Genomic DNA, 15,045 nt, shown 5'->3' on the forward strand with positions numbered 1-15,045 from the left:
GTTCAAAATGAGCAAATTTTGCTATAAGCTTTTAGCGGAGTAGCTAATCTTGCACAATACTTTTATGTAAGGCAGCTTCATAACATATGGTATTGCGTACTTAAAGCGAAAACGAATGCTCACTACATATCTACATATGTATACATATACAAAAATATGACAGCGCATTGATCGCATTAACCTAATGTTGCTTTACAATAATGACCTTTATGACTATATAGATTAAGTCTTTTTGATGTACTTACTCTTGTAACGTTAATTTGGAGTTAGCGAGTGCCTTATGTATAGGTATATACATTTATATGTTAGCGTAGGATCGCCGTTCGAGCTTAAAGTACAATGAATTTATATACACATGTTTTATACGATCGATTTCTTAGTTGAGCCAGCCAAGCAAAATAGCTGAAAAAATTGCTTATTATAGCACTTATCAATAAAATGATGTGCCGTTATCAAGCAAAATGTACCACTTTCTCGCTTACCATAAGGACGAAAATTGCTTGATTGAAAATGACACATATTACTATGAGCTTAGGCGAGTTAATTTGTCCAAAGAGCAACAGCTACTTTGATTGACCGACTAGTATTTCGCTTAGCACAGTCGACGACGTCGACGTCAAAGATATGTTTACACTTTTCGCCTTATTACAAAGGAGTAAGGTGCAAAAGTGTAAACATATCTTTGACTTCGACTGTACCTACTGTTTGCTTCCAGCGGTACCTAGGTATATATTATTATTACTATGTATTTCCCAATGAAATAATATAAATTAATAAATAATGTATTCTTATTAATCGACAATGAGATTTTGTAAAAAGCTCTAAGACTGAATGCTGGTCATGTGTTTACTCGTTTTAAATATTGTTTGGAGACCAAATGTTGTGATTCAAAATTGACATTCCCGTCCTGTTTGACAGTCTTGATAATTATTTAATAATTATTGTGGTCTCAAATTATTACTTTTAATGGTTGTATGAAATGACATTATTATTACGTTAGTTAGTTTTGGATTTGCTGTATTTCCCAGTTTTTTGACTTGCCGTTTGCATTTGAAAGCACAATCGTGTTGGTTGACGTAGTTTTAGATTTCTGTACAAATCTAATAATTGAGTACGAGTATAAGTAAAAAACTTAAGAACAGCCCCTCGTCTATGTAGTGATGGAACTTATGTCTAAACTCGCAGTGCACACCGCTTTGCCCGCGTGGAACTTTGTCTATGTAATTTTCCCCCCTACTACCTAGGAGGCTGCTATCACAAAGCAAAGATAATTGATCGTAATAGAGATATAAATTCTAAGAAAAAAACGTGCCCCTTTGTTTGACATCCAAAACAGATGGCACTGACTGCGCTATATGTTTTGTGGTCACTGAATTGTCAACTTTTGACAATCAGAGTTACCGCAAAATGTATGGAGCTGTACAGCGCCATCTCGTTTATCTGTCAAATTCGAAGCAAGAAATTGTCTAAGATTTTACGCATCTCAATCGATGTATCTTGGCACAAAGTCATGCTACTGCAATAGTGTTTACAATTCCTTCGTGAACTTGCCAAATTTTATCGGAATATTAGATTAGCGGTGAAAACATAACAGATAGAGAGTTACATGGGCGTTTTCAGGAATAAATATCGAAAACCTGATTCTCACAGATCCCGGTGTTTTTGGGTTCTTTCAACTCAGAATCACTAGCATATTCAATTCTGATGATAAAATAAAATGTCCCAAAAATTTGAAGTGAAAAATTTTTTCATACTAAAACGTGACGTAATGGAATGGACATTTTGGGACATCTTTTTTTAATGGTGGGATGGAGAATGCTGTCGATTCTGAGTAGAATGAGCCCAAGAACGAAGAAAGAATCAGGTTTTCCATATTTATTTCTGAAAACGCCCACCTACGTATATAAATATACGTTACTTACGTCAGTATGATTGTCAACCTATTTCTTCACGCAAGACAAGCTCGATTTACATAGTCTAGGGGCACTTAAGTGTTTAAGCTCTATTAATTGTTCTGAATAACTCTAGCGTCGGTGGACGCGACGAATCATCACCAAATATCGAGTGTTCATGTAACCAAATTGTTTATTTGATTGTTATTCTACTTACGATAAGGTGCTTCCACTTTAGAGTAGAGACAGACAACTGAATTATAATAGACGCGCCTAATCAGACAAGTTTTATTTATGGCTAACTCAATAGTCGTTATTTTAAGGTGCATCCACATCCACAGTTCCACACCGCAGTTACATTGTAGAGCAACACGGTAACATTAGGTAACTTACCTAGTTACTTACTGTTGCAGTGTTAAGAAGTTAACTGCGGTGTGAATGAATCTTTCGGTATTTTAATTCTTTCATCCCAAAGGGTCTATGTTTGCCAGCCACCTTGTTGTTTTAAATTTAGAATTTAATTTTGACTCTTTGCTGAACATTCTTAACTGGCCGTTGGTACCTATACCTTTACTTCGCAATAAGGTTTACGAATTATCAGTTTACTATGGACGAAGTACGAAGAATTTCACACATTGACACACCTGTTCCCGTCTCTATCACACGCACATATTGCTACCTGCTCGTACAGTGGCATTGACCGCTAGCATCATCGGCTGGACAACAATATAATTATGCGCGTGCGGTAGAGATAGGAACAGGCGGGTCAAAGTACGAAATTCTTTGTTCTTAGCGTCCTGACTTTATTCTTAATCAACTTGTGCGTCTATTATAGTTATTTTGTCTGTGTTATAGTATAGACAAGCGTAGTATGTAGTAACTGTGACGTCCATTTACAATATAATAACAGTTTTCTGTGTCGGTTAAAGTGATTAATTTAGTTCAAGTGCAAGCTTGATATGTTACAATTAATATAATTTGCTCACCTGTTTGTCTGTACAATTAATTCTGATACTTTTGTACTGTTGATGCCATTCAATATTTCTGGAAATAAGTATCAACTCGTTTAAGTAAGCTTGTAAGTGATTGCAGATTATTGTTACACCATGATGCTTTGCATACCAATAGGCACCTTATGCAGTTGCCATAAGGTACTTTTTGATACGAAATGCCACGTATAAGAAACAATAGCATATTGCAACTCCAGATACTTGCCCATTACCGAGTTTTTATAGATTTATGTTAAGTTATCATACTCAAAATGTGCAGAAATCGCTAACGATCGCCAGTACAAAAGTTTTGTTTAGTTAACTTAAGGATCTATATTGTTTACGCTCGCAGCGTCTATGTACAGAAATATATTTATACAGTTTGAGTTTTATACATGTTGATTAAGTTTAAGTTTAGCTTCAAAACTCGGTGCTATTTGTCTTATGAACTTGAAATAATACAATCTTCCTCGTATTTAATAATGAACTGAGAATTGTTCTCTACAGCAGCAGTTGCTTTAAAATATTGAAAGGCCCTTGTACTTATTTTATAGTCAATAAATAGTTCTGTTTGTAAATTGTTATTTTATTGTACAACAAAAATACACTCTTTGGTTAAACTGTTTTAAGACATGACCATTGCACCAAAAATGAATATAGTCGTCAAGTCGCTATGTGCATGTCTGTGGCGCCTACCTAGCGGGTATGGGACACATTAGTTTTCTGACAGTTGTCAAATATGTAGTATAAAGACATAGTCCCATGAAAGATGAAATCTTTCCGACGCCGTGCGTTGTCGCCGCTTGTGTTTCCCTCGCCACGCACTCCGCATGAAGCCAAATCATAGTAACCTTCATGATTTAAATTTTCTCTTGATGTTGACGTTATATAAGACGTATTTTTGTGTTTAGATGACTTGTCCAGATTTCATAGCCTGTAATTGCTTTTTGAACCCATCATTGGGTCGTATGGCAGGTCGCTTATCCTTGACCAAGCGATATGCGTCTTCAAACTCCATTCCTTTGTATTGCATGAGGTAAGCAATCGCAACAGTTGAGGTGCGGGAAACGCCGGCGTTGCAATGTACCAAAACATTCTCACCACGACACACTGAGTCGTGGACAAATGGTAAACACTCTGTTAATATTTGTTTAACATCAGTCTCTGGTAAATCTAAACATTGCACAAACTTATGTCCGACGTTCACTTCAGCATTTATTCCTACACTAAGCACATTTTTAATATTATATTTTGTTAATACATCGTCAACAGTACAGTCCTGAGATCCTATATACAAATGCTCAGTCACTAACACGGGTATATTGTCAGGTTTATTATCCACCACAAAGCCATAAGTCGAGGAAATCTCAGTCTTTTCTCCATTCCGTTCTATGAACCTCTGTCCAGCAGCGTTTGTGACTACGGTTTCTCTAACTTTGAGTTTATTCTTTTGTTTCTGTAATTCGTTTAGAAAGCTCATGTTTGCGTGGCTTTCACTGTCTTAGATTTGTGTGCGTTGATGTTCTAAGGCACCCAAGACAACAGAGGGCCCTTCAGCCTCGCTCCAGCTCAGATTTTTAGATTTGAGTCACAGATTTAATAAGTTATTTCACAACCAATACTGCACGAGTTCTTGCTGTGGAAATATGAACCCTCTGTGTTTTTTTGCCGAACCTTTTTAGGGCAGTTTTTTCCTTTTTTTACGAACTGGTGGTAGTTTCCTTTACCTAAATTGAGAAATCTAGTTTTGTTTCTTATTCACTTTAAGATTTCTCACTACTATTTCATCACTACAGTGATTCTTTGTTACTATAAGTCCTTTAGGAAGTTCATTCTTACTCATTATTAACCTGACTATCTCCAATATCCCTATAGATCAGCTCGGGTCATACTCGAGTACTCGACTTTCTAGACTACTCTAGAGGTAGTCCATGCGGCAGATTGTTCTTTATGATGTTGTGCTATGAATGCTTTGACTATGTGCTCGAGTTCGAGTCCTATTCGCTTAAAGATTCACTAGAGTTTCATCACTATTCTCTTTGTTTCATTTATTCTTCCTTCACTATCACTGTCTTCCACTTGACTATCTCCACTATCCCTATAGATGAGATCCTCCGGGTTATACTCGACGTTGCAGAGATAGAGTCCTTGCGGCGGGCAGTTCTGGATGAAGTTGTACCAGGAGTGCTTGGACGGGACTTGCAACATCACCTTTATCTCGTCGGCGGGGAGCTTGCCCACTGCTACGCTTATCAGTGTGCCCATCATCCGACGGATCTGCAAGTATTTTAACACATTTATTGCCACCCAGCCATACAAGACATCCGCGCCAGGCCACAAAAATTTAGTCATATATAGCTTAGTAGTACGAGTATCACGATCCCGACTATCGGGTCGTCCGGCCTGAGAACGAAAACATAAAATACCCGATAGTCGAGTTTTCGGCACTGAATGTGTTAATGTACTGTGCTATTTGAAAAAATAGACACTACAGTGAGTGAGCTATTTATGACAAGTTTCCTTTTTCTAATACTTGTCTTTGTCTACACAAGTTTGTGACAATGTTATTAAGATAAATCCAGACATTAGTGCAGCGGTCGGCAACAAGCGGCCCGCGGGCAGCATGCGGCCCGCGAACCTCTCGCTTGCGGCCCGCGAGCCTCCCTGGCTATTTTGTATGTAATATTGACAAACGACAATGTCTGCTAAAATCCCAAATATTACCAAAGTGCGGCCCGCGTCGACTTCGTTAACTACTATGTGGCCCTTGGCTGCTAAAAGGTTGCCGACCGCTGCATTAGTGGAAAGGAACACTTCTATTGAACACTTATAAGTACTCGGGAAGTAGACTAAAATATCGTAGCCGCAAATTTGTCAGCTGAAGTAGATAGAGCCCTGTAGGTCTGTACCTCAAAGAGTCTATGGGGCCCAATACATTCCACGACTCTTCTCTTTCCGCACAGACTAACAGTTTTGTTTTAGCGATCTACCTGTGCCTATCTTGCATCTCCTTCGTTTTATTTACCCACCTGATTGTGCACAAACGCCCTAGCCTTGAACTCCACATCCCAGTAGTCCCACACACTGTCCCTCGGATAACTAGTTATCAGTGGCGTCCCGGGCCTCACTAGAATGTGTTTGAGCTCGCGTCTGTTATGCTTGTGTTGCTTCAGTTTGTCGAAGCGCTTGAATGTTGTGAAGTCGTGGAGGCCGACAAAGTGTTCGCAGCCCGCTTTGAAGCGCTCTATGTCGAACCCCGGTGCTCTGAAATGGAACAGCACTTGAAGGTGGCGGACTGGACGCACGTGACTGGCGGCGCGGCAAGTCGCGCAGGGGCGTATTTTGAAATTTGGCGCCTCGGGCCAATACGTTTCGCCGCCCCGGAAGTCAAGGAAGAAAAACAAAATGCAATCCGCCAGGAGCGGCATGCCGCCCATGGGGGTTGGCATATGCCGCCCCTGGAGGTTGGCGCCCCGGGCCATGGCCCGGATGGCCCTATGGTAAATACGCCCCTGCGCGTGCGTCCAGTTCGCGGCATTATTATTTAAATAGTGCCAGTTATGTTATTAAATTATTTTATCTATCACTTGGCCAAGCCAGAACTTATTTTGTATCATGTTTGATGAATGAATGATCAAGACGGCAATAAAATACAACAAAATTAAATTGTCTTTTCCAAATTGGCATGATTCAGAATGAACTTATCTATTATTTTTATACTTCGTAAATCATTTTTTAAATAACCTGTTATATAACTGAATTAGAAAATTCGAAAATCCTTTCATTCAGAACCAGTACCTTTCGGGAGCCAACTATGATGCACAAAGAATTCCATGGCTTTGTTGTATTCCGAAAACCAGGAATTCCCAGCTTTGGGACTGATTTTGTATAGGAGCACATCCTACTGACGGCATTTTCCCATAACTTATTTAAAAGTTATAAGCTCACCTTATAAAATGGCACCTCCTCCACTCCTCTATAGGTATATGTTGTGCTATGCTCGAGAACTCTGGTAACTCAATTTCTGGCTTCAACACTGCTAACCTGTAACGCACACAATTTACTATATTTGTCTTTATCTATTAGCCTATTAGCAACTGCCCACGGCTTTGTCCTCACGAGTGACGATTCAACCCAAAAAATTATAAGCTTGTTATACAATACTAAAACTAAAGATACAATATACACCGTGTTTTTATTGAATTCCGTTAACTTCGGAGTATGGTTAAGTACGTTTAAGAGAACTAAATGGCATAGTTAATTTTCAAAAAAAAAAAACTTTTTTTTGCTTTTTTAATAAAAATATTTAAGTTTAAAAAGTAATTAAATGTAGCATGTAGCGTTGTTGTAACACGGGCATTACATTTAACTCAACCAAACAATTGAAATCTGTGACATATCAATGTCATTTCGAACATCTATCGACCGAGATTGTACTAAAGTTTAGTAGCAAATGTGTGAACTCATTCTAAACACTAATCAATATGTAAACCGGCCCTAAGGCAAGTGTACATGCTTGTAGAGGCCTTATAGGAAAAAAATAATTTTTTGATTATCTCCGAAATGGAGTTAATTAGAATATCGGTGTCTTTGAGAAAGTTACTTGATTTAAGCTCAGGAATGCACCCTTGAAATTAACGGAAATAAAAAAAAACACGGTGTACAATATTAAAACTAAAGTTAAAACTAGAAATAAAATAAAAATACAAACTATAAAATATACTTACCTACAAAAAACCAAAACAATTATAAAAAGAACACCCCGTCCAACAGGTCCGACTGCGGCATGGACCCCATGACACTGGCGGCGTTACCTCTCTGTATCGCAAGGGAAATACGTTGAGAGAGGTACGCACCAGCCCTGGGGTCCTCTGTGGTGTCAACCAGCCGCGCCGATAGTGCTCCTATGAATATTTTCATGTCGGCTGACCAGGGACCCAAAGTCTCGACCGCGAGCGCCGCAAACTCATAGTCGTTGAGCAACGTCGAATATTTGCGGCGCTTGAGAACTTGGGCCTGGTCAGCCGCAGCGCCGGCCCGAATGCGGGTCCCCTGAATGTGGGATTGCGCAAAGGTGTCGACACATGTTGCGTTCCACACCAGGGCCATTCCTAACTTCCACGGCACCAACGAGGCTCCGTCGGGACGCTTGCCGTCGTCCCTCGCCATGCCCACGGGTTCTAAAACCGCAGGCACAGACACGGTGGCAAGCGCGCGATGGACCAAATCGTTAATCGTGCTGTGGCGGAATATTCGGCCGGCGCTTCTTGAACATGAGAGGCCATGGCGGCCCAACTGGTAATGTAACATACATTCATTAATTTTGTTGGGTTGAATCCAGTTTACAATCTATCCAGGAAACCAAGTAACAATCTATCAGCATGCCATATTTTCATTCCATTTTAGTGCAGATAAATAAGTAATATGTACGTGCCTCAAGCTTTTCTTACAAACAGGGAATACAAATTGAATCGCATTATTAAAAATGTTTCACACCATACCTGTACAAATATGTTCGAGATAGCGCTTTAAACCTGGCATGGAAGTTGTCCGACACTCTCAAACAGTCCTTGACGTAGATAGGTGTCTCAGTCTTCAGGAAGTGCTTGTTCAGTTTAAATGTGACCTGATATGGTTCGTAGATCTTGCTGCCATAGCGGTCCAGGTCGAAATGGGCACTTGAATTTAAAGCATGTACTCCACCATCTGTTCTGTAAATGATAAATTTCTGTAGATATGTTTTATGCTCAGAAATATATTTGTTAAGAGATCCATTCAGATCAAGTGAATGCAGCAGGCCAGTAGCCATACCATAGCAAATTTACCATGAAGTCATTTTAATTTGCTATGGTATGGTTGGTTATTATGATTGCATTAATTTCATTTGCTGCTGTAGTATATATGCAGTTAGGTTTTTCCACATTTACAGACTACTAGCTTTTGCCCCTGTCTTTTTAAGGATAAAAAGTTTATGTTCTACTCAGAAACAAAAGTATGCTTGGGCGATTTTTATAAACGAATATAATCGGCCATTTACTGGACCAGTATCCATCACTCATCTTTGTATCCATATTTTTTATATAAGAAACTAGCAGTAACTTACCGGCTAGACAAAACAAGGTTGGGGTAGTTCAAAGAACGCAGTCCCAGCAGAGCTAGTTCCAGCCGGCCCTGTACGCTTTCCGTGTCTGTATAGTTCTTCCCATCTTTCAACCAAAGCTTCTCCGAGGACCTGCGTTTAGGAAGTAGTTGCACATGGAGTATCTAGAACAACAATGCCTCGCTAAGAACTGAGCGGATTATTTAGGCTACAAACCTGAAAGTCGACCCAATATATGAAAAAAATGTTAGGTATCTGGCTTTCATACTCAAATGCACACAGAAAACTTGTTGTTATTAATGTTTTATTTCACGAAATAAGTATTTACTTTTACAGGTTAGTTTCCCAGCTGATTTTGACACTATTCAACCCTCAACCCGATCAACTAGTTTTTTTTTATATGATGGTCAACTTTCTTTAAACAATTGTAAAAACGCTTTAAAGATGTCAGTGAAGCTATTTGAGACTACATTTAAATTGCTAGTTTTTAAAGTATCTGTTAGTGTTTTTGCTTTTTTTCCCTTTCACTGACGTCGTAAACAGCAGTTTTGAAAGCGCGGGAAACGTGAAACGTGGCGGTTGTGTGTTTTGGTTTCTCGTACATTTAATTCAATTTAAGATCAAGGAATTGGTAATTTGTATATATTTTAGATAGTATTACATGTAAATATTTTTGTTTTCTGTATATATTGTGACATTCACTCATATTAGGTAAGTCTTTTGTAATTCTTTACAATGGGGGAGGATGATCCTCCCGACCCTGGAGGAGAAAACCTCCAGGTTGGTATAAATATTGAAATAGAGTCTAGCATGGATACTGATACATCTGTAAATAATAAAAATGATTTAAAAAGAAAAGTATATAAAAATAAGAGGTGTAAAGATTGTAACAAAAAGAGAAAGCGAAATGCTGGTGGGGAATATGTTTGCGAGTGTGAAATTGTACAAAAGACCCAAGCTCATTCTATAACAAATACTGACACAAATAAAGTAGTTTCTGATATTCAAACAACAAAAGTTGGCAGAAATTTATTTTCAACAGCTGATGTTGCACCGTTTACGGTGCATGTTCAATTAAAACAAACTGATCCAAACTCGTCTCTGCACCCGGTGTCTTTTGGTAGGTTCTTAGTAAAAAACGGCTTCAAAAATATTATAAATGGCAGCGTGAAACGTATTGGTAGGACAAGAATTTCCATGGCTTTTGCAAATCATATCGATGCTAATTTGTTTGTAACCAATCCTCAACTTGACAACGAAAATTTAACAGCATACATACCATCATTTACAGTAACGCGCATGGGCCTAGTCCGTGGTATTCCATCACAGTGGTCCGAGGAGGAAATAGTGTCCAACATTTCCGTGCCCACTGGGTGTGGAAAAGTGCTTAAAGTTCGGCGTTTGAATCATAGAGTTACAGTTAATGGTGCCGTTTCGTGGCAACCCTCTGAGACAGTTGTCCTAACTTTTGATGGTCAAGTTTTACCAAAACGGGTATTCTCATGCTACAACTCACTGCCTGTCGAACTGTATATCTTTCCCACAATCCAGTGCTTCAACTGTACTAAATTTGGTCATACGAAAACTAATTGCAGATCTAAACCCAAGTGCTTTAAGTGTGGTCAATTGCATTCCGGTCATACCTGTTCAGTGGAGGAGGACGATGCCGTTTGCTGCCTTTGCAATGGTTTCCATTTCGCCACGAACAGGGCTTGCCCGGAACACAAGAGACAGAAGGATATTAAAGTAACTATGGCTAACAATTGTATTTCTTATGGTGAGGCTGTTAAATTACATCCAGCTGCTTCAAAATCATTTGCCGATGTCCTTCTGACACAATCACCCCAACAGCCACAGTCTCAGCCAAATGTACATCGCAGTGTCAATAATCCAGCCCCGGGTACAATCATGCAGTCACACAGTTATAAAAAGACAACTTTTTTGAAACCACGTACAGTTAAAAAACTTATAACAACAGGGTATGATGCAGCAGCTCACAATGCTTTAGTTAAAGAATATATCATTCCATCTCCTCAAAATGGCTGTGCACTACAGCAAGAGTCTCCTAAAGATAATGTTTCAGTAGCTGAGGAAATACAAGCGTTAATTGATCATTTATCTCAGCCTAATGTAAGAATACCGTCCCACGTTGCCCCCATGCTTGAAGAACTTGTCTCAACTATTAAAAATAATGGCCAAAATTATACAGTGGAACTGCAGAAGTGTAATAAATAAAAAACAAGATTTAATTCATTTATTAAACAAATTTCAACCATTTGTTTTTGCCCTCTCTGAGACATGGCTCAAGCCTGGGGCTCTTCTTAGAGTCACGGGATATTCATGTCTCAGAGAGGACCGTCCTTCGCGACCTGGCACTCCTGGCGGATGGGGCGGAGTAGCTCTACTTGTCAGGAATTCCATATCATTTTCACCTTTTCATCTTCCATCCCATAGCGATGATTTTTCAATTGTTGCTGCCATTGTAAATAACATCTGTATTATTTCTGTATATATTCCTCATCCCTCATCATCTATTTTTGTTGAGCTTGAACAAATAATTTCTTCTCTTCCTAGGCCCGTTTTAATTTTAGGAGATTTTAACTCACATCACCAGGTTTGGGGTAGTTCATCGTCTAATTATAATGGAGATCGCCTCATTCATATCATAGACCAACACAATCTTTGTGTTTTAAACAACGGTTCTCCAACCCGTCGAACAGCTCCAACAGAGTCAATTAGCGCTATTGATTTATCAATTTGTTCAGTTGATCTTGCGGCTTCTCTCACTTGGCATACTCTGGAATCAACATATGGGAGTGATCACTACCCTATCATTATTACATTTCCATCTTCTATTCCGCCATCTCCGAAACCTAGCCCTAGGCTTAAGTATAATTTAAGTAATGTTGATTGGAAACTTTTCAAAACCCGTGTAGAGGAGAAATTGTTGTGTTTACCGTCCATAGATGATAGTAATGTAGTTAGTTGTTCAGTTGCATTAGCTCAGATAATGACTGAAGCAGCTGATGAAATTTTTCCGGTTAAAAACAGTGCATCAGGTAAAATACCTTCTCCGCCTTGGTGGGATGATGATTGCACACAAGCTATCAGAAACCGTAAGGAGGCTGAAAGAAAATATTGTCATTTTATGACAAATGAAAATTTTGAGACATTCATGCAAGTTGCTCGTGAGACAAAAAAATTGTTGCGAAAGAAAAAGTTCGAAGGCTGGAAGCGATTTTGTTTGTCTCTTAGTCCTAGCGTAAAACCATCCATAGTATGGAATAATATTAAAAGATTTAGACATGCTTTCAATGAGTCCTCTAGACAGATCCTTCCTCCTAACCTTGCTACACAGTTTATGGATAGATTAGCACCTCCTTCCGTCCCCGAAGAATATGTATTTCACCCTGCTGCCTTTACATTTGACTCATGCTATTATAATACTTTAAATGAGCCTTTTAAAATGGAGGAGTTAAAAGCTGTATTAAGTGGTTTAAAAGATACTTCACCTGGGGAAGATGGAGTTCCTTATTCCTTTTTAGCAAATGCTAGTGATGGTATTCTTTCTTATTATCTAAATATAATAAATTCTGTTATCCAGTCTGGTAAAATTCCTGATTCTTGGAGATCTCAAATAGTTATTCCTATTTTAAAGCCGTTCAAACCAGTGTCAGATGTTTCTTCTTATCGTCCAATTGCCCTTTCCTCAGTATTTGTTAAAGTAGCAGAACATTTAGTTAAAAACAGACTAGAATATTTTGTAGAAAAAAACCAATTACTTTCTCATAGTCAATTTGGCTTCCGAAAAGGTAGGTCTACTTATGATAGCTTGGGTATATTAATTTCAGATATTCGATTGTCATTTTCTAGAAATGAGTCTATAGTAGCTGCTTTTCTTGACATAAGCGCCGCTTATGATAATGTCTTAGTCTCAGTGTTACAAGCAAAACTTCACAAATTAGCTATACCAGTAATGTTAACCAATTTCATAATAAACCTTTTATCAGAAAGGTCCATTAGCCTTCTCATAGATGACAACAATAGGATTTCCCGTTTAGTGTGGAGAGGTCTTCCCCAAGGATCCGTATTAAGTCCTTTGCTATATAATATCTACACATTTGATTTAGAATCATCCTTAAATGACACGGTTAGAGTCTTGCAATATGCTGATGATTTATTATTATATTCGCCAAACCTTTCTATTGAACAAGCCAGTAGATCAGTCACTTCTTCTTTGGGCTTATTGAAGTTATGGTTAGATTCAAATGGTCTGGAACTTTCAGTGCATAAAAGTGTTGTAGTTTTGTTTACTAGAAAAATGTTTCCTCCTCCGATCAATGTGCAATTTAATAACTGCTCCATTTCCATTAAAGATAAAACCAAATTCCTAGGTGTTATTTTAGATAATAAATTAACGGGTCTTCCACATTGTGATTACATAGTTTCTAAATGTGAAAAAAATATTAATATCCTCAGGTGCGTTTCAGGAGTTTGGTGGGGTTCACATCCTTTTTGCATGAAACTCATGTATAATGCCTTGATAAGAAGTATTTTAGATTATGGGACATTTTTGTTAGAGCCAGGATATGTAGCTGGCTTCCAAAAACTAGATCGTATTCAATCCAAAGCACTCAGATTGATTTGTGGGGCCATGAATTCAAGCCCTATCAATGCCATGCAAGTTGAGTGTGTTGAGCCTCCACTTCATTTACGACGCCAATATCTTAGTGATAGATTTATTTTCCGTTGTTCCCAATTCTCTAATCACCAACTCTGGATTATCCTGTCTAACCTTGTGCTTCAAATAACTACTTCCAACTATTGGAAACACAAAAGTCCTCCTTGTTTAGTAAAAAGCTTTCAAAAACTTAAATCTATATCAGCTCCCACTGTTAGCTCTTCAACACTTCCCATTTTCCAATATGAATATGATTCTCTGACACTTATTCCTCCAGTTCTCCTCGATATTGGAGTCTCCAAGAATGATGTTGAACAAAATCAACAATTCCTGGGATTCATTGGAACAGATGGCCTGGGTGCTCATCATATGTACACAGATGCTTCTAAGACGTCAGAGAATGGTTGTGTTGGCGTTGGTGTTCTCCACACCCAATCTAATATTTACCAAAAAATAAAGTTGCCACCAGAATCCTCTGTGTACAGTGGTGAGTGCTTTGGAATCCTGAAAGCAATAGAGTTCATCATTATAATGCATCTCAAAAAAACAATTATTTTCTCAGATTCCCTAAGTTCACTACAGGCAATATGTAAATTTCCTTTCAAATCTAAATCTAATAACCCAATTATTTATCAAATCCGTAGCCTATTGTTAAAATGTCACATTAAAGGGTATTCGGTTTCCATTGCCTGGATCCCTGGACACAGAGGGATTAAAGGTAATGAAAGGGTGGATGATTTAGCTCGAGATGCCATTAGTTGTGGGGACATGTTTCCGTTTAAGAATGTGTCTGAAGACCTGTTGGCACTGCCTAAATTATACCTACGAAAGGAATGGAGGAATTTATGGACATCTGGTGCAGGTGCTGCTGCGTTACATTATCGAAGCATTCAAAAATCAATTCCTGCCAAACCTTGGTTTGCTAAAATCTCTCTGCCAAAACCTGCAACTAGTATGTTAATTCGAATGAGATTGGGTCACGTATGTACACCGGAACACCTCAAATTACTAAATCGCGTGGCCAGTTCTGCATGTACTTGTGGAGCTGATCCCGCTGATCTTAACCATATATTCTTTGCATGTAACCTTTATGATCGTTCTATACTATTAAGACAGCTGTCAGATTTTAAAGTTCCGTTTCCCACATCTATTACAACACTCCTGTATATGAATGATTCTTCTCCATATATATTTAAATCATTGTATTCATTTATTTCACGTCATAACATTAAACTCTAACTGCCTATAATTTACCTTTTCCTGATCCTTTTCCAAAATTCCGTCTTACCCGTTATAATGTAATCCTTTAATTCCGTTTCCCTGCTTTACTCGTCTGGCTGAATGCGCCAGGAGCGCGATGCCATAAAAAAAAAAAAAAAAAAA

General features: G+C 38.5%; 2 protein-coding genes and 1 long non-coding RNA gene across 3 annotated transcripts; all 3 read right to left on the bottom strand.

Annotated features, from left to right (window-relative positions):
* Positions 1–3,317: 3,317 nt before the first annotated feature.
* On the bottom strand, positions 3,318–4,361 carry LOC134792668 (probable dual specificity protein phosphatase DDB_G0283417). The gene has a single exon (XM_063763929.1). The coding sequence runs from the start codon at positions 4,359–4,361 to the stop codon at positions 3,789–3,791; it is 573 nt and encodes a 190-aa protein (XP_063619999.1). The 3' UTR covers positions 3,318–3,788.
* Positions 4,362–4,896: 535 nt separating this feature from the next.
* On the bottom strand, positions 4,897–9,362 carry LOC134792667 (tRNA pseudouridine synthase-like 1). Its single transcript, XM_063763928.1, has 6 exons — positions 9,198–9,362; positions 8,985–9,113; positions 8,383–8,592; positions 6,830–6,925; positions 5,911–6,145; positions 4,897–5,158 (listed from the first exon to the last, which is right to left on the bottom strand). The coding sequence occupies exons 1-6, from the start codon at positions 9,245–9,247 to the stop codon at positions 4,898–4,900; spliced, it is 981 nt and encodes a 326-aa protein (XP_063619998.1). The 5' UTR covers positions 9,248–9,362; the 3' UTR covers position 4,897.
* A 4,089-nt stretch (positions 9,363–13,451) lies between these two features.
* LOC134792674 (uncharacterized) lies at positions 13,452–15,042 on the bottom strand. Its single transcript, XR_010144469.1, has 2 exons — positions 14,576–15,042; positions 13,452–14,166 (listed from the first exon to the last, which is right to left on the bottom strand). It is a non-coding gene; the product is annotated as an uncharacterized LOC134792674 (long non-coding RNA).
* Between the last annotated feature and the right edge of the window lie 3 nt (positions 15,043–15,045).

This window comes from Cydia splendana, chromosome 8 (assembly GCF_910591565.1).
Source record: "Cydia splendana chromosome 8, ilCydSple1.2, whole genome shotgun sequence".
Lineage (NCBI taxonomy): Eukaryota > Metazoa > Arthropoda > Insecta > Lepidoptera > Tortricidae > Cydia > Cydia splendana.

Excerpts from the sequence above, each read along its gene's own strand:
- LOC134792667 (XM_063763928.1), bottom strand. The coding sequence starts at position 9,247 with ATGAAAGCCAGATACCTAACATTTTTTTCATATATTGGGTCGACTTTC. Across the intron at positions 8,593-8,984 it reads AACCTTGTTTTGTCTAGCCG|AACAGATGGTGGAGTACATG; the intron begins GTAAGTTACTGC and ends TATCATTTACAG. Across the intron at positions 6,926-8,382 it reads TCTCGAACATATTTGTACAG|GTTAGCAGTGTTGAAGCCAG; the intron begins GTATGGTGTGAA and ends TGTGCGTTACAG.
- LOC134792668 (XM_063763929.1), bottom strand. The coding sequence starts at position 4,361 with ATGAGCTTTCTAAACGAATTACAGAAACAAAAGAATAAACTCAAAGTT.